The 19,645-nt window shown below is 40.1% G+C and overlaps 2 protein-coding genes and 1 long non-coding RNA gene across 8 annotated transcripts in view; 1 reads left to right on the forward strand and 2 right to left on the reverse strand.

The window, feature by feature from the left end:
- Window positions 1-411: 411 nt before the first annotated feature.
- LOC309509463 lies at window positions 412-1,539 on the reverse strand. Its single transcript, XR_014209907.1, has 2 exons — window positions 1,097-1,539; window positions 412-907 (listed from the first exon to the last, which is right to left on the reverse strand). It is a non-coding gene; the product is annotated as an uncharacterized lncRNA (long non-coding RNA).
- Window positions 1,540-1,858: 319 nt separating this feature from the next.
- The window catches only part of LOC309509430 (radial spoke head protein 4 homolog A-like), a 55,274-nt gene continuing 37,487 nt past the window's right edge, over window positions 1,859-19,645 (forward strand). For 3 of the 6 annotated variants that reach the window (XM_082184139.1, XM_082184140.1, XM_082184137.1), the window contains exons 1-2: window positions 1,859-3,702; window positions 4,426-4,533. In XM_082184139.1, coding sequence (XP_082040265.1) covers window positions 2,081-3,661 — 1,581 coding nt within the window. In that variant the 5' untranslated portion in view covers window positions 1,859-2,080 and the 3' untranslated portion in view covers window positions 3,662-3,702; window positions 4,426-4,533. Of the gene's footprint in view, window positions 3,703-4,425; window positions 4,534-4,640; window positions 4,779-17,460; window positions 17,532-19,645 lie in introns of those variants that run through there. The other 3 variants (XM_082184135.1, XM_082184138.1, XM_082184136.1) reach the window with 3 other exon arrangements.
- LOC309509429 (radial spoke head protein 4 homolog A-like) overlaps window positions 18,355-19,645 on the reverse strand; it is a gene marked incomplete at its 5' end in the record, with an annotated part of 106,611 nt that continues 105,320 nt past the window's right edge. The window contains one exon of the transcript XR_014209900.1: window positions 18,355-19,485. The remainder of the gene's footprint in view (window positions 19,486-19,645) is intronic.

Genomic DNA, 19,645 nt, shown 5'->3' on the forward strand with positions numbered 1-19,645 from the left:
CAAATAAATTCTCCTTTTCCCTTGCAAATTCCACAAAAGTGTTTGTCCTGCAAGCCTGTTGGTAGACAACTTAGTGGATAGTGGAAATATGCACTTAAACACTCTGGAGACCATCCCAGATGATGTCCCACCAGCAGAAGGCATTACCAGGGGCAGCCCATCCCGGTCCAGCAGCTCCACCAGGGTCTCCCTGCTCAGCTCAATAAAAGTCTACTTTTTTTTCTTATTTTATTTACTGTAAAGTTAAATGTTTATGTTGATTTTATGTTTAACGTATGTTGTAAATAGTTGGAAAAAGTACTTTAATGTAGCCTATAGAACAAATGATTTTCATTTACCAATTTTTTTTTTTTTTTAAAGGTGTAGAAGAATTTGTTTCATGTAGAAATTATAAAAATAAATAATGTCCAGAACAATTCATTCTCTTTTATTTACACATTTAAAGTTGCATAAAAATAATGTACAGAATTTCTTTCCTTTTGAAAAATAAAAGTGAAAAAAAAGTTAACCAATATATTTTTCAATCATTCTCTCAAGAAGAGAAAACAGCCTGTCCATCCTCTCCCTTCTTTCCTGTGCTCTCCTCGCCTCTGCCTCCCTCTCTAGTTGCATGTCTTCTCTGATCAAGTCCAAAAACTCATCCTCTGTCTCGCCGCCTTCATGCTGGTGCTGCTCCTGCTGGTGGTGCTGGTGCTGGTGCTGCTGGTGCTGGTGCTGCTGCTGCCCCTGGCTCCTCCTCACCGTGGGCACCCACTGCTGAACTCTGCCCTGGTGTGTCCTCAGGGATTAAGGCAATGATGACAGGGGGGTTGGTGCAATGCCTCTGTCCCAACACCTCATCCATGAGGATAAACCAGGGCCAAGTTTCAGTTCACACACCCTCACCTGTCCCAGGACATTTGCAATCCTAAGGGCAGAGCAAATGAACCTTGTTAACAACAACAACAGCACTACATTTCAGCAAAGATGTGTGTATTAATTTTCTTATATATTTTACTTTTTATTTTCTTATATATATATATATATATATATATATATATATATATATATATATTAAGATGTCCCTTTTTTTTTTTTTTTTTGGTACGGCAGTTACCTTCCCCAGACCCATTTTCTCCTGAATTGCTCTAAAAAAGCAGAAAGGGGTACTTAACACAGGGGTGCAATCTTAAGTGCATTGTTAACACTGCAAAATATGACACATCAAGACATGCATACAAAATACTTAAGAAATCATATTTCTGGATACTCAAATTTGGTTAAAACCACATAGCTTGCATGACAGCACTACAAATACACATAAAAGTGAAACCCCATTGCCTTATCTAAGGCTTTTCTTATTTTTGTGGGCTTTATAGGGTGAGTGGTATTTATTATAATACACAAGTGAGATAGACTAGTGCAATATTACAATATTAGCACAAGTTTTGCCTCAAACTACCTGACAAATGAAGCCACGCAATGGTGACGAAGGAGTTAAGATGAAGTTTATAAGAAACTTTAACTGTGGTTTCGCTAGCTATTTGAGTAAAGGAAAACATAATACTTAGATTTAAATGTGAATTTGCTGTCCACCACCGAACTCTAATCTCAGCCGCCTTTAAAAAATAAAATAATAATGCTGTCGTCACCGGCGCGCAATGACTTATTGGGTAGAATAGGCCACTAAGGATCCGTTTTTGTTTTGTATCCTTCCTTTTATATTTTTATATACTTTATAGTTTAAATACTGTCTATGTTCCTTTCACGGGGAAATAATGGAGCATTTGGTGTCGCTTTTAGCCTCCGTCGCGCCGCGATGACGCAATCGCCCATCGTAGGATGCGCTGTGGTGACGCGGTGATGACGCAATCGGCAGTATAAATACGACCTTCAAAACAACATTTGTTTGTTTTTAATTAGTCAAGTCAAGTTTATTTGTATAGCGCTTTTCACAATACAGATTGTATTAAAGCAGCTTCACAGTATTAAATTAAAATAATACAACAAAGTTTGTTTCAAGAGGAATTTATTGATTGATAAAATTAAATTAAATATCCCCAAAATATCCCCAGTCGGCAGCAGTTTTAAGTTTACTACGATGACCGAGGAAGCGTTGAACCATGAGCGACTACTGGCGGCAGCTTGTTTCAAGGCTTACATGATGAAGACCAGCACTAAAACAAATCTCAATCTTTTTGATCACCTTGTAGAAATGTTAACAAAAGTTATGGATGAGCGTCCAGAGAATGCAGTCGATGTGATCGAGGACATAAGTCGCGAGCTGAAAGGAAGTATCCTTCAGGAGAAACAGGACACCTTGCGTGACAATCCATCCTCCTCATCCTCAGCTCAGTTGCTGGCCGAGCAGCAGAAGACACTCTTCAAACGTGCGGCAGGCAGGGAAGATGATCACGAGGAAGAGCTGGTGGATTCTCCTCTACCGAATGTTGCAGAACTGGCGTTCTTCTTTGAGCAAGCTGGTGTGGGTCTGGGGAAAGAGGAGATGCAGAGAATCTTTCTGGCATTGAAACAACTGGTGGACACACAGTGTCTCCAGCGCTGTCGATTCTGGGGCAAGATCCTCGGCACACAGAGCAACTACCTGGTGGCTGAGGGGGAATTCAGAGAGGGTGACGGGGAGGAGGAGCAGGAGAACACAGAACCATCAAATGAGGAGAGAGAGGAAGAGTCACAGGAGGACAAGGATGAAGCAGAGCATGTAGAAGCTGCTGATCCACTCCCTAAATCAACTTACATGCCACCTGCGCCAGTGCCAAAGGAAGAAAATCAAACTGGCGTTAATAAATTCTCTTATTTTGTGTGTCAACAGCCCGGCATGCCGTGGGTCAGACTGCCGACGGTCACCCCCGCTCAGATCACAGCAGCGCGGCAGATCCGCAGGCTCTTCTCAGGCAGGCTTGATGCTCCTGTTGTAAGTTTCCCTCCCTTTCCCGGCAATGAGGCAAACTACCTGCGTGCCCAGATCGCACGGATCTCAGCCGCCACGCACGTCAGCCCTGCGGGATTCTACCAGTTTGGGGAGGATGAAGGAGAGGATGAAGAACTGCGAGACACCTTTGAGGAGAATCCTAACTTTGAGGGCAATCGTATACACGAGATGGCTCATGAGTCTCTGAATCTATGGGTCCATCATGTACAGCACATACTTACACAGGGCCGCTGTGTGTGGGTAAACATAACTCCTAAGTCAGCGGATGACTTTGACGAAGATGCCGAGGAGGAGGAAAAACCTGATGAGCTGGAGCCTGAGATTGGGCCTCCTCTTCTGACGCCTCTGTCTGAGGATGCAAAGATTCATGACACCCCACCTTGGAGCGCCATGATCTCCTCTAACCTCATTCCTCAGTTTTCCATCGCTGTGCTGCGCTCCATCCTCTGGCCTGGAGCTTATGCTTATGCTTCTGAAAGTGGCAAGAAGTTTGGAAACATATACATTGGTTGGGGGTTGAACTATATCGGAGAGGCCTACACCCCAATAGTGCTTCCACCGTCCCACAGCGAACACCCCAGCGGACCCGAAATCACCGAGACCCAGGACCCCAGTGTGGAGGAAGAGCAGGCTTTGCAAGCAGCCCTGGAGGAGAAGGAGGCCCTGGAAGAGACAGAGGATCATGAGGATGAGGAGGATGACTCTGCAAAGGACAGAAATATTCAGTAATATTGGGCGAATCTTCAGTAATGGCGGCGGTATTTGGCTCGGTAAGTTCGTATATTAATTATCAGATTAATAAATAATTGTTGCTCTGTAAGTTGGATTTTAACTTTTATGTTAGAGGCAGTGTATCTGTGACTACTTGAGTTGAATTGGTTAATTTAATAATTTGTAGAAACGCAGCTTGTGCACCGTGTGGTCCTAGTTTGTGAGGGGCTATCATTAACTTCAAATACTGCGTCACGTTACCATTACCATTAAATATTAGCGTTTGTTTACATGTTAAAGGGATACTCCACTTTAAAATGAAAATTCTGTCATCATATACTCACCCTCATGTTGTTTCAAACCTGTATGAATTTATTTCTTCTGCTGAACAGAAAGGAAGATATTTAGAAGAATGTCAGTAACCACACAGTTTCTGGTCTCATTGACTTCCATAGTAGGAAAAAAATATACTATGGAAGTCAATGGGACCCAGAAACTGTCTGGTTACTGACATTCTTATATCTTCCTTTCTGTTCAGCAGAAGAAAGAAATTCATAAAGGATTGAAACAACATGAGGGTGAGTATATTCATTTTAAAGTGGAGTATCCCTTTAACTTAATCTATTGATTAGAATAAAGCTCATGCTGATTTATTGGAATTATTGACCAGCTCAGCCTTGATGATACACGTGCAACACTAACAAAACATATCCCAAATGTGCCATGTTTTAATACAAAACACCATTTTGATCAACATTACTTCACCATATTCTAAACTTCAGTTTTTTGTAGTTTCACCAAGTTCACCAGAGCCTGGGGACGGACAAACATACGTGCCTGCCAGGAAGGAAACCCCAGATTTCCAGTTGCAAAACCAACCCAACCCACTGGTATGTTTTCACATAAGGAACATAATGTTCAAATGTATTCTATCCTGTCTTGATCAAAGCAGGCAAAAGGCATACTGTTTTTTTTGGATACAAATTCTCAAAAACAGGACAAGCGGTCAGTCTGTGAGACGGTCAGAGCGCGCTGGTGGTCTTTCTTAAATATCCAGTTCTGCTGTTGTTTCAGTGTACCATTTAAGTCAAGGTAAGGCTATTTTCGACTCTGTAATAATTTAGAATTTTTATCTTCACATAAATCTGTATTTTATGTATGCGTTCGCACTTTAAATAACAGCCGCGTCTGGAAAGAATTGCAGTTAGAATTTTATTACACTTAAGTCCAACGGTAGTGTCGATTCCTCCCGTTTGCGAATTATTTGCTTTTGCTGTGCTAATTGCTGGACCGAGACAGCAACTGTGAATTAAGGGTTATAAACCAGGTTAGACCGAGGCCAGAGCCAGGACAAGCGGTCAGTCTGTGAGACTGTCAGAGCGTGCTGGTGGTCTTTCTTAAATATCCAGTTCTGCTGTTGTTTCAGTGTACCATTTAAGTCAAGGTAAGGCTATTTTCGATTCTGTAATAATTTTGAATTTTTATCGTCAAGTCATCTTCATTTATAATAGCGCTTTTAACAATGTAGATTGTTTCAAAGCAGCTTTACAGAGATAAACGTATAATTTAAGGTAACAGAGATTGTTTTGGCTTTATAGCGGTTCTTTAAAAAGTTATTTTCCAGCTAAAGTTAGTTTTGATTTGTTTCGCTTCCGTCGCAACGATCATTTGTTATTAAATTAGGGGCCGCTAAGACGAAACCATTCTCTCTACACAGACTTTAAACGCGAACCTGGGAGAAACGCTGATGGTGTTCACATGCGCATTAAGAATTGGTTCTATAGTTATGTGCGTTTGAATATACACTGCTCAAAAAAATAAAGGGAACACTTAAAGGGATAGTTCACCCAAAAATGAAAATTCTGTCATCATTTACTCATCCTCAAGTTGTTCCAAACCTGTATGGGTTTCTTTGTTCTGCTGAACACAAAGGAAGATATTTGGAAGAATGTTTGTAATCAAACAGATCTCGGTCCCCATTGACTTCCATAGTAGGAAAAAAGATATACCATGGTAGTCAATGGGGACCGAGATCGGTTTGGTTACAAACATTCTTCCAAATATCTTCCTTTGTGTTCAGCAGAACAAAGAAACTCATACAGGTTTGGAACAACTTGAGGGTGAGTAAACGATGATAGAATTTTCATTTTTGGGTGAACTATCCCTTTAAACAACTCAATGTAACTCCAAGTCAATCACACTTCTGTGAAATCAAACTGTCCACTTAGGAAGCAACACTGATTGGCAATCAATTTCACATGCTGTTGTGCAAATGGAATAGACAACAGGTGGAAATTATAGGCAATTAGCAAGACACTCCCAATAAAGGAGTGGTTCTGCAGGTGGCGACCACAGACCACTTCTCAGTTCCTATGCGTCCTGGCTGATGTTTTGGTCACTTTTGAATGCTGGCGGTGCTTTCACTCTAGTGGTAGCATGAGACGGAGTCTACAACCCACACAAGTGGCTCAGGTAGTGCAGCTCATCCAGGATGGCACATCAATGCGAGTTGTGGCAAGAAGGTTTGCTGTGTCTGTCAGCGTAGTGTCCAGAGCATGGAGGCGCTACTAGGAGACAGGCCAGTACATCAGGAGACGTGGAGGAGGCCGTAGGAGGGCAACAACCCAGCAGCAGGACCGCTACCTCCGCCTTTGTGCAAGGAGGAGCAGGAGGAGCACTGCCAGAGCCCTGCAAAATGACCTCCAGCAGGCCACAAATGTGCATGTGTCTGCTCAAACGGTCAGAAACAGACTCCATGAGGGTGGTATGAGGGCCCGACGTCCACAGGTGGGGGTTGTGCTTACAGCCCAACACCGTGCAGGACATTTGGCATTTGCCAGAGAACACCAAGATTAGCAAATTCGCCACTGGCGCCCTGTGCTCTTCACAGATGAAAGCAGGTTCACACTGAGCACATGTGACAGACGTGACAGAGTCTGGAGACGCTGTGGAGAACGTTCTGCTGCCTGCAACATCTGTGAAGAGCACAGGGCGCCAGTGGCGAATTTGCCAATCTTGGTGTTCTCTGGCAAATTCCAAATAGGGGTGTGACGGTTAGTATATAACCGTGAGACTGACGGTTATAGTTGAACACCGTCATTAGAACTCTATAACCGCCAAAACCGTGTTATTAAAATATTTTTTACAAACATTTATCGTAGAGAATGTTTAAATACTAATTAAAAACAATTGATAACAGTCTGTGTTATTAATGGTCTACGTCGTCGTTTCCAACTGTATTTGATTCTTTGCCAAGTATCCCCTGACCGACCGCCAATCATTTGAGATAGAAATAAAAGCTATGACTATGATATAGTGATGTGCCATCATTATGAGGTTTATTAAACAAATGAAAAACATTTGCAATAATAAACAACGTACCATTACCGATAACTGATCGTACAGTTTAATTACCCCTTATAATTGAATAAAGTTATCAAACAGTCTGCACTGCATAAATTATAAATTATACTAATCCTTATTAAAGGGATAGTTCACTTTGAAATTAAATTTTGATATGTTTTAGCTTACCTCAAGGGCATCCAAGATGTAGGTGTCTTTTTTTCCGCAGTAGTTTCAATTTTGATATTTTGATAGGTCAAACCGTTCTTGTCTGTCAGTCATATAATGCAGGTCGATGGTCACCACCTCAAAGAGCATGCACAGAGTCCAAATTAAAACAATTCCCTGTCGTCCAAATTAAACAATTCCCCATCGTAAGTACACATTGATGGCCTAAGACACGAAACGAGCGGTTTGTGTGAGAAAACGAACAGTATTTATATCGTTTTTACCTCTTGTACACAGCCATGTCGAAGTGATCTGAGAGCGCGGGCGGGTATAGATATATACAATAGAAGTCGCCTTGGCTACGGCAGTTCATTGGAACGAAACCGTAGCCAAGGCGACATCTAGTGTATATATCTATACCCGCCCGCGCTCTCAGATCACTTCGACATGGCTGTGTACAAGAGGTAAAAACGATATAAATACTGTTCGTTTTCTCACACAAACCGCTCGTTTCGTGTCTTAGGCCATCAATGTGTACTTACGATAGGGAATTGTTTAATTTGGACGATGGGGAATTGTTTTAATTTGGACTCTGTGCATGCTCTTTGAGGTGGTGACCATCGACCTGCATTATATGACTGACAGACAAGAACGGTTTGACCTATCAAAATATCAAAATTGAAACTACTGCGGAAAAAAAGACACCTACATCTTGGATTCCCTTGAGGTAAGCTAAAACATATCAAAATTTAATTTCAAAGTGAACTATCCCTTTAATAAGGATTAGTATAATTTATCATTTATGCAGTGCAGACTGTTTGATAACTTTATTCAATTATAAGGGGTAATTAAACTGTACGATCAGTTATCGGTAATGGTACGTTGTTTATTATTGCAAATGTTTATTGCTAATGTTTATTATTGCAAATGTTTTCATTTGTTTAATAAACCTCATAATGATAGCACATCACTATATCATAGTCATAGCTTTTATTTCTATCTCAAATGATTGGCGGTCGGTCAGGGGATACTTGGCAAAGAATCAAATACAGTTGGAAACGACGTAGACCATTAATAACACAGACTGTTAACAATTGTTTTTAATTAGTATTTAATCATTCTCTGCGCTAAAAAATGTTTGTAAAAAATTTTTTAATAACACGGTTTTGGCGGTTATAGAGTTCTAATGACGGTGTTCAACTATAACCGTTGGTCTCACGGTTATATACTAACCGTCACACCCCTATTTGGCATTTGCCAGAGAACACCAAGATTGGCAAATTCGCCACTGGCGCCCTGTGCTCTTCACAGATGTTGCAGGCAGCAGAACGTTCTCCACAGCGTCTCCAGAATCTGTCACGTCTATCACATGTGCTCAGTGTGAACCTGCTTTCATCTGTGAAGAGCACAGGGCACCAGTGGCGAATTTGCCAATATTGGTGTTCTCTGGCAAATGCCAAATGTCCTGCACGGTGTTGGGCTGTAAGCACAACCCCCACCTGTGGACGTCGAGCCCTCATACCACCCTCATGGAGTCTGTTTCTGACCGTTTGAGCAGACACATGCACATTTGTGGCCTGCTGGAGGTCATTTTGCAGGGCTCTGGCAGTGCTCCTCCTGCTCCTCCTTGCACAAAGGCGGAGGTAGCGGTCCTGCTGCTGGGTGGTTGCCCTCCTACGGCCTCCTCCACGTCTCCTGATGTACTGGCCTGTCTCCTAGTAGCGCCTCCATGCTCTGGACACTACGCTGACAGACACAGCAAACCTTCTTGCCACAACTCGCATTGATGTGCCATCCTGGATGAGCTGCACTACCTGAGCCACTTGTGTGGGTTGTAGACTCCGTCTCATGCTACCACTAGAGTGAAAGCACCGCCAGCATTCAAAAGTGACCAAAACATCAGCCAGGACGCATAGGAACTGAGAAGTGGTCTGTGGTCGCCACCTGCAGAACCACTCCTTTATTGGGGGTGTCTTGCTAATTGCCTATAATTTCCACCTGTTGTCTATTCCATTTGCACAACAGCATGTGAAATTGATTGCCAATCAGTGTTGTTTCCTAAGTGGACAGTTTGATTTCACAGAAGTGTGATTGACTTAGTTACATTGTGTTGTTTAAGTGTTCCCTTAATTTTTTTGAGCAGTGTATATTCAAACGCACATAACTATAGAACCAATTCTTAATGCGCATGTGAACACCATCAGCGTTTCTCCCAGGTTCGCGTTTAAAGTCTGTGTAGAGAGAATGGTGTCGTCTTAGCGGCCCCTAATTTAATAACAAATGATCGTTGCGACGGAAGCGAATCAAATCAAAACTAACTTTAGCTGAAAAATAACTTTTTAAAGAACCGCTATAAAGCCAAAACAATCTCTGTTACCTTAAATTATACGTTTATCTCTGTAAAGCTGCTTTGAAACAATCTACATTGTTAAAAGCGCTATATAAATGAAGATGACTTGACTTGAAGATAAAAATTCACAATTATTACAGAATCGAAAAAAGCCTTACCTTGACTTAAATGGTACACTGAAACAACAGCAGAACTGGATATTATAGAAAGACCACCAGCACGCTCTGACAGTCTCACAGACTGACCGCTTGTCCTGGCTCTGGCCTCGGTCTAACCTGGTTTATAACCCTTAATTCACAGTTGCTGTCTCGGTCCAGCAATTAGCACAGCAAAAGCAAATAATTCGCAAATGGAAGGAATCGAAACTACCGTTGGACTTAAGTGTAATAAAATTCTAACTGTAATTCTTTCCAGACACGGCTGTTATTTAAAGTGCGAACGCGTATACATAAAATACAGATTTATGTGAAGATAAAAATTCAAAATTATTACAGAATCGAAAATAGCCTTACCTTGACTTAAATAGTACACTGAAACAACAGCAGAACTGGATATTTAAGAAAGACCAAAACATCAGCCAGGACGCATAGGAACTGAGAAGTGGTCTGTGGTTACCATCTGCAGAACCACTCCTTTATTGGGGGTGTCTTGCTAATTGCCTATAATTTCCACCTGTTGTCTATTCCATTTGCACAACAGCATGTGAAATTAATTGCCAATCAGTGTTGCTTCCTAAGTGGACAGTTTGATTTCACAGAAGTGTGATTGACTTGGAGTTACATTGTGTTGTTTAAGTGTTCCCTTCATTTTTTTGAGCAGTGTATGTGCGCAGGTTTGTAATTCCCTACAAACCAAGCCTAAACAAAGCACTGGTCTTTCCTTATACATTTTTATACAGAATTTAATTTTATTTTATCACTTCGGGGCAAGTACGCGAAACAAATTTTCCTGACAACGCTTTATCTGTAGAGTGGTAAAGGGATCCTCCATAGGGAAAGACTAGTTGGCACTTCAGCACTGTGTTGTCATCGGGTCCAGGCGAAAGTCCTTCGTCAGATCTGGATACGGCCTGGATCCGGCAGGCTGCGGGAAAACCTTGGGATAAACAAAGACACTAAAATTAGCGTAGATGCCATTCTACTTATGATGTAACGAGTACATCAGGATTTATGGGAATTGTTCCCGGTTCCGGCTGACCTAATCTATGCAGCCTAAGATTGAAAAATAGAAGTCTATAATGTATTATGTGAATGCTAGGTCAAAGAGATGTGTCTTTAATCTAGCTTTGAACTAACAGAGTGTGTCTGCTTCCCAGACAATGTTAGGAAGACTGTTCCAAAGTTTTGGTGCTAAATAGGAAAAGGATCTACCGCCTGCAGTTGATTTTGATATTCTAGGTATTATTAACTGGCCAGATTTTGAGATCGCAATAGACGTGAAGAACTATAATGCGTTAAGAGCTCGCTCAAGTACTGCGGAGCTAAACCATTTAGTGCTTTGTAAGTAATCAGCAATATTTTAAAATGTATACAATGTTTAATAGGAAGCCAGTGCAGTGTTGACAGAACAGGGCTAATATGGTCATACTTCCTGGTTCTGGTAAGCTGCTACTCGAGCTGCTGCGTTTTGGACCAGCTGTAATTTGTTTATTAAGCGTGCAGGGCAACCACCCAGGAGAGCATTACAATAATCTAGCCTTGAGGTCATGAACGCATGAACTAATTGTTCCGCATTTGTCAATGAAAGCATAGGGCGTAATTTAGATATATTTTTAAGATGGAAAAATGCGGTTTTACGGATACTAGACACGTGACTTTCAAATGAAAGATTGGTATCAAAGAGCACACCCAGGTTCCTAACCGGCGAAGAAGATTTGACAGAGCAGCCATCAAGTGTTAGACAGTATTCTAGGTTATTACGTGTGGGAGTTTTTTTGTCCAATAATTAGAATCTCTGTTTTTTCAGAATTTAGAAGTAGGAAATTACTAGCCATCCAGTTTTTTTTATATCAGCTATGCATTCCGTTAATTTTGTGAATTGGTAAGTTTTGTTAGGTTTTGAAGAAATATACAGCTGAGTATCGTCAGCATAACAGTGAAAGCTAATTCCATGCTTCCTAATGATATCGCCCAAGGGTAGCATGCACAGAGTGAACAGCAACGGTCCTAGTACTGAGCCTTGTGGTACGCCATACTGAACTTGTGATCGACAAGACATTTCTTCATTTACTGCTACAAACTGATAACGGTCAGATAAGTATGATTTAAACCATGCTAGCGCAATTCCACAAATGCCAACATGGTTTTCTAGTCTATTTAAAAGAATGTTGTGGTCAGTGGTGTCAAATGCAGCACTAAGATCAAGTAACACCAACCGAGAGATACAGCAACGATCGGATGATAAGAGCAAATCATTTGTAACTCTGAGCGCTGTCTCAGTACTATGGTACGGTCTAAATCCTGACTGAAAATCCTCGCAGATATCATTTCTTTCAAGAAAGGAACACAGTTGTGAGGATACTGCTTTTGCTAATATCTTTGACAAAAAGGGCAGATTCGAGATCGGCCTGTAATTGACTATTTCCCTAGGATCAAGTTGCGTTTTTTTAACAAGCGGTTTAACCATAGCCAGCTTAAAGGTTTTTGGTACGCATCCTAGAGATAAAGACGAATAAATTATATTAAGAAGAGGATCTGTGACCTCTGGGAGCATCTCTTTCAGTAGCTTAGTCGGTATAGGGTCTAACATGCATGTTGTCGATTTAGACGAATTAACGAGTTTGCAAAATTCTTTCTCTCCTATAGCATTGAATGAAACAATGCACTCCCTGATGCGATACTGTAGTAGACGGTTGCATAGTTATAATTTTGTCCCTGATATTATCAATAGCTTTGAACTGACAGAGTGTGTCTGCTTCCCGGACAATGTTAGGAAGACCGTTCCAAAGTTTTGGTGCTAAATAGGAAAAGGATCTACCGCCAGCAGTTGATTTTGATATTCTAGGTATTATTAACTGGCCGGAATTTTGAGATCGCAATAGACGTGAAGGACTATAATGCGTTAAGAGCTCGCTCAAGTACTGCGGAGCTAAACCATTTAGTGCTTTGTAAGTAATCAGCAATATTTTAACATTTATACGATGCTTAATAGGGAGGCAGTGCAGTGTTGACAGAACAGGGCTAATATGGTCATACTTCCTGGTTCTGGTAAGAACTCGAGCTGCTGCGTTTTGGACTTGAAAATGTATGTACGGTATACTGTCCATGTCCAGAAAGGTAATAAAGACATCATCAAAGTAGTCCATGTGACATCAGTGGGTTAGTTAGAATTTTTTGAAGCATCGAAAATACATTTTGGTCCAAAAATAACAAAAACTACGACTTTATTCAGCATTGTATTCTCTTCCGGGTCTGTTGTCAATCCCCGTTCATGACTCCGCAGTGACGCTGCTGACGTAAGACGCAGTAAGAATAAAGTCGTAGTTTTTGTTATTTTTGGACCAAAATGTATTTTCGATGCTTCAAAAAATTCTAACTAACTCACTGATGTCACATGGACTACTTTGATGATGTCTTTATTACCTTTCTGGACATGGACAGTATACCGTACATACATTTTCAATGGAGGGACAGAAAGCTCTCGGACTAAATCTAAAATATCTTAAACTGTGTTCCAAAGATGAACGGAGGTCTTACGGGCTTGGAACGACATGAGGGTGAGTCATTAATGACATCATTTTCATTTTTGGGTGAACTAACCCTTTAATGTGTCTATTGATAATATAAGGGACAAAATTATAACTATGCTCTTTGATACCAATCTTTCATTTGAAAGTCACGTGTCTAGTATCCGTAAAACCGCATTTTTCCATCTTAAAAAAAAATCTAAATTACGCCATATGCTCTCATTGACAAATGTGGAACAATTAGTACATGCGTTCATGACCTCAAGTCTAGATTATTGTAATGCTCTACTGGGTGGTTGCCCTGCACGCTTAATAAACAAATTACAGCTGGTCCAAAATGCAGCAGCTCGAGTTCTTACCAGAACCAGGAAGTATGACCATATTAGCCCTGTTCTGTCAACACTGCACTGGCTCCCTATTAAGCATCGTATAAATGTTAAAATATTGCTGATTACTTACAAAGCACTAAATGGTTTAGCTCCGCAGTACTTGAGCGAGCTCTTAACGCATTATAGTCCTTCACGTCTATTGCGATCTCAAAATTCCGGCCAGTTAATAATACCTAGAATATCAAAATCAACTGCTGGCGGTAGATCCTTTTCCTATTTAGCACCAATACTTTGGAACAGTCTTCCTAACATTGTCCGGGAAGCAGACACACTCTGTCAGTTCAAAACTATTGATAATATCAGGGACAAAATTATAACTATGCAACCGTCTACTACAGTATCGGATCAGGGAGTGCATTGTTGTCTCCCTGAGGAAAAATTTGATTCATTCATTCATTGCTATAGGAGAGAAAGAATTTTGCAAACTCGTTAATTCGTCTAAATCGACAACATGTATGTTAGACCCTATACCGACTAAACTACTGAAAGAGATGCTCCCAGAGGTCATAGATCCTCTTTTTAATATCATTTATTCGTCTTTATCTCTAGGATACGTACCAAAAACCTTTAAGCTGGCTATGGTTAAACCGCTTGTTAAAAAAACGCAACTTGATCCTAGGGAACTAGCCAATTACAGGCCGATCTCGAATCTGCCTTTTTTGTCAAAGATATTAGCAAAAGCAGTATCCTCACAACTGTGTTCCTTTCTTGAAAGAAATTATATCTGCGAGGATTTTCAGTCTGGATTTAGACCGTACCATAGTACTGAGACAGCGCTCATTAGAGTCACAAATGATTTGCTCTTATCATCTGATCGTGGCTGTATCTCTCTGTTGGTGTTACTTGATCTTAGTGCTGCATTTGACACCATTGACCACAACATTCTTTTAAATAAACTAGAAAACCATGTTGGCATTTGTGGAATTGCGCTAGCATGGTTTAAATCATACTTATCTGACCGTTATCAGTTTGTAGCAGTAAATGAAGAAATGTCTTGTTGATCACAAGTTCAGTATGGCGTACCACAAGGCTCAGTACTAGGACCGTTGCTGTTCACTCTGTACATGCTACCCTTGGGCGATATCATTAGGAAGCATGGAATTAGCTTTCACTGTTATGCTGACGATACTCAGCTGTATATTTCTTCAAAACCTAACGAAACTTACCAATTCACAAAAATGTACTGAATGCATAGCTGATATAAAAAACTGGATGACTAGTAATTTCCTACTTCTAAATTCTGAAAACACAGAGATTCGAATTATTGGACAAAACAACTCCCACACGTAATAACCTAGAATACTGTCTAACACTTGATGGCTGCTCTGTCAAGTCTTCTTCGTCGGTTAGGAACCTGGGCGTGCTCTTTGATACCAATCTTTCATCTGAAAGTCACGTGTCTAGTATCCGTAAAACCGCATTTTTCCATCTTAAAAATATATCTAAATTACGCCCTATGCTCTCATTGACAAATGCGGAACAATTAGTTCATGCGTTCATGACCTCAAGGCTAGATTATTGTAATGCTCTCCTGTGTGGTTGCCCTGCACGCTTAATAAACAAATTACAGCTGGTCCAAAATGCAGCAGCTCGAGTTCTTACCAGAACCAGGAAGTATGACCATATTAGCCCTGTTCTGTCAACACTGCACTGCCTCCCTATTAAACATCGTATAAATGTTAAAATATTGCTGATTACTTACAAAGCACTAAATGGTTTAGTTCCGCAGTACTTGAGCGAGCTCTTAACGCATTATAGTCCTTCACGTCTATTGCGATCTCAAAATTCCGGCCAGTTAATAATACCTAGAATATCAAAATCCTTTTCCTATTTAGCACCAAAACTTTGGAACAGTCTTCCTAACATTGTCCGGGAAGCAGACAAACTCTGTCAGTTCAAAGCTAGAATAAAAAAATCTCTTTGACCTAGCATTCACATAATACATTATAGACTTCTATTTTTCAATCTTAGGCTGCATAGATTAGGTCAGCCGGAACCGGGAACACTTCCCATAAATCCTGATGTACTCGTTACATCATAAGTAGAATGGTATCTACGCAAATTTTTGTGTCTTTGTTTATCCCGAGGTTTTCCCACAGCCTGCCGGATCCAGGCCGTATCCAGATCTGACGAAGGACCTTCGCCTGGACCCGATGACAACGCAGTGCTGAAGTGCCAACTAGTCTCTCCCTATGGAGGATCCCTTTACCACTCTACAGATAAAGCATTTTCGAGAAATTCGTTTCGCGTACCTACCCCGAAGTGACAAAATAAAAATAAAATTCTGTATAAAAATGTATAAGGAAAGACCAGTACTTTGTTTAGGCTTGGTTTGTAGGGAATTACAAACCTGCGCACATATATTCAAACGCACATAACTATAGAACCAATTCTTAATGCGCATGTGAACGCCATCAGCGTTTCTCACAATGTAGATTGTTTCAAAGCAGCTTTACAGAGATAAACGTATAATTTAAGGCAACAGAGATTGTTTTGGCTTTATTGCGGTTCTTTAAAAAGTTATTTTCCGGCTAAAGTTAGTTTTGATTTGATTCGCTTCCGTCGCAACGATCATTTGTTATTCAATTAGGGGCCGCTAAGATGACACCATTCTCTCTACATAGACTTTAAACGCGAACCTGGGAGAAACGCTGATGGCGTTCACATGCGCATTAAGAATGCATACTGTATTAGATTTAGATTGTTGGACGAACCGCAGCCACGCTCAATAAAGAATAACTTCTGTTTGAACGCGATCCCAACGTCTCCTGGGGGGTCGTTCTTCGTACATTGCTTATTACATCCGAGATCAAATGACACATCCAAGATGATATCATCGTGCTAATCATGATCTGGCTAACTCGGTTCTTCGAACACACTTGCCGGATATGATTAGTATAGCTGGATTGAGTTATCTGAGATAATTGCGCGTTCATGCGCTGGGTTAAAAGGGGATATGTATCGATAGTGGAAACATTGATCAGCAACGCTGCTATTGGCTGTTCAGCGTGGCCAAAGAGCGCGCTCAGTTTTTCTCCTCAGCAGAGCAAGAACTAATAGTCGAAGTTAATTAGGAATTTTAATGTTTAATCAAAACGCCAGGGAACACCTCAAAGTCTGCAAAAGCCAGGAGAGAGGGCTGGCAAAAAGTAGCTGACAATTTAAATCCGTTAGAAGTGGCCATGTTAGATGTTTTTATCACTTATTAGCCTATATTTTTGTATTTTAATAATTGCATAATTACTTTATTCATTGTAATGTCAGAGTCACCACACTAGAACATGGGAACAAATAAAAGTGAAGTACAAAAATATTCTACATAATGGTAATTTTTTGTTATATTATAGTCTCTTTTATAAAAGGCACTGTTAAATAAATGGTTGTCTGTTTATAAAAGCCACCAAGAAAAAGGCTGAAAAAAAAGAAAAGAAAAGATCTTAGTAGCCTACACTGTAAAATTATTTTTGCTGCATTAAATTAAGGCCGTATAGTCATTTCAACTGTTAAATCTTGAGTAATGATGAATTGCTTTGACTTGTGAAAGTGAAAACTGATAAACTTATGTTAATGTAAAATATTTTGCCATGAGTTATTGATCACATTTTTCCCGAGTGTAGTTCATTGTAATGACATTGTGTTTTCCTCTTTTGTGCACTTTTACATAATACACCAACATGAAATACAGTATGTGCAGTAAGTGGACATTTTCTAACTTTCCAAAGGAAAGAAAGTATAAGACTTTGTGAAGTCCATTTGTTTCCATTGCACTGGACAGTGAATAAACCCTCTCAGACAACTGTCATATGGAGGAACTAGCCTACCTGCAAGTGCATAAATAACTTTACTTAATATATACTTGTATGCTTTATGGTTGCAATATAAGTTGCAGGATTCCACATCTACAGAAAGGCCTACAGAAGAGTCTGCACAGACAGAGGAGACATAGGCCTACAGGTGGGCAGTGTATAGCCAACTTTTCCTTTTATTTGTTGCATGAGGCATGTCTAATATCTCTTGTTGCAGGCACTTGACCACTGGCTTTTCTTTACAAAGAACAATTGAAATAAAACTCAAGGAACTAAGCATATTTGTCTTTTTTATTAAACATTTAATGAAAAGTGGGGGTTTTTTGGCCATGTTGTGTAATATGGCACATGCAACAATGTCACAGGCCCTGTCAGGTGTGCAACCCTCAGACTTTTCAGACACTGAAATCTTACCTTTAGCCAAAGTTCATTTCATTGTGTGCCCTTGTCCTGGCTAGAGCTGCATTGTAACTGGTTTGGGTCAGGGAATGGGGTCATAAAACACCTGTCTGCTGGCAGGAACATGTCATAATCACCTATGAAGAAATGCAGTCCTGTTAGGATCAGCATAAGTGTATGTAATACAGTGAGCTTGATATTTAATTGTGGAACTGTCCTTACCACTTTCAAATAATGTGCATAAATGTGAATTTCTGAAAATTCTTAAGTCATGCACAGATCCTGGCCATTTTGCTTTCACATTTGGAAGATTTTAGTCAACTGCCTTTTTTTAATTTGATATAATTTATTGAATATTAAGAATCCCAGTAGTAACTGGGCTGCACATTTACATTGTGAACCCCCTTTATGTTCATAATCCCCTTCATTGAGGCCTTGATGGCAGTCTATGGTCTAGCCTATAGTCTATGGTACCAATCACGTTAGTGAAGCCTGAGTGACACTGTAATCGGCATGGTAATGATTGCATGATCTTCATAAAAAATTATGATAGCCCAAAAAAAACGGAAAAAAAACTGCTTTACAACATTGGGTCTTCAGTGGCTTGGAAATGCCACAAAAAAACCTAAAACTGTTTTTTAAACCTAAAAGTGCCAGGTAAAGTCCGAATGACACGACAGACAGAACTTTCCATCAAGTTCTCCGCATCTCCAATAGTGTAAAGGAAAGAGCCACTCGCAAATAATCTCAGGGCAATGCAAACAGTTTGTGCTGTAGTTAAAGCCAGACTCCGACAAGTCGAAAATAAATGTGCGTTTCCAACAATTTAATAATGTAAACGACAATCTCACGAGTCACGAGAAAAAAAATACATCTCAGAAAGTGCACTATCGCGCTGTGCTGGACTTCCCGTATCAACTCCGCTTATGAAGCCGCAGTCTAATCCTGTTTACATGAAATAAGCCTGTTCCCGAGCAGGTTTAAGATTGCGCACCTGTTGCTATGACAGCAAGTCCAGGATGAGCTTCGAAGAACCAAACTATCCAAGATCATGCCAAATCGTCAACAATCAAATCCAGCTAACTGAGTTAGCGACGTACGAAGAACGGGCCCCAGGTCTTTGCTTCGATGACGGAATAAAGTTTCCAACAGGATGGACAGGCTGTTTTCTCTTCTTGAGAAAATGATTGAAAAATATATATTTTTTCTACATATTCTTGTTTAACTTTTTTAACTTTTATTTTTCAAAAGGAAAGAAATTCTGTACATTATTTTTATGCAACTTTAAATGTGTAAATAAAAGAGAATGAATTGTTCTGGACATTGTTTCTTTTTATAATTTCTACATGAAACAAATTCTTCTACACCTTTAAAAAAAAAAAAAAAATTGGTAAATGAAAATCATTTGTTCTATAGGCTACATTAAAGTACTTTTTCCAACTATTTACAACATACGTTAAACATAAAATCAACATAAACATTTAACTTTACAGTACATAAAATAAGAAAAAAAAGTCGACTTTTATTGAGCTGAGCAGGGAGACCCTGGTGGAGCTGCTGGACCGGGATGGGCTGCCCCTGGTAATGCCTTCTGCTGGTGGGACATCATCTGGGATGGTCTCCAGAGTGTTTAAGTGCATATTTCCACTATCCACTAAGTTGTTTACCAACAGGTTAGCAGGGCTGATTCAATCGATGGCTTTCTGAAAAAAAAAAAGTACTTTTAATAACAACTAATAATGCATTGGGGAAAAACTACTAGAACCTTAGTTCTGAATTCTACTGAATTCAGCAGTGCTGCCAAAATCACTCCCTTATGTAAAATACTTATTATTGAATTTAATAAATTTTTATTTTTTGCTA

The sequence above is a fragment of the Leuciscus leuciscus genome, assembly GCF_965113295.1.
Source record: "Leuciscus leuciscus genome assembly, chromosome: 11".
Lineage (NCBI taxonomy): Eukaryota > Metazoa > Chordata > Actinopteri > Cypriniformes > Leuciscidae > Leuciscus > Leuciscus leuciscus.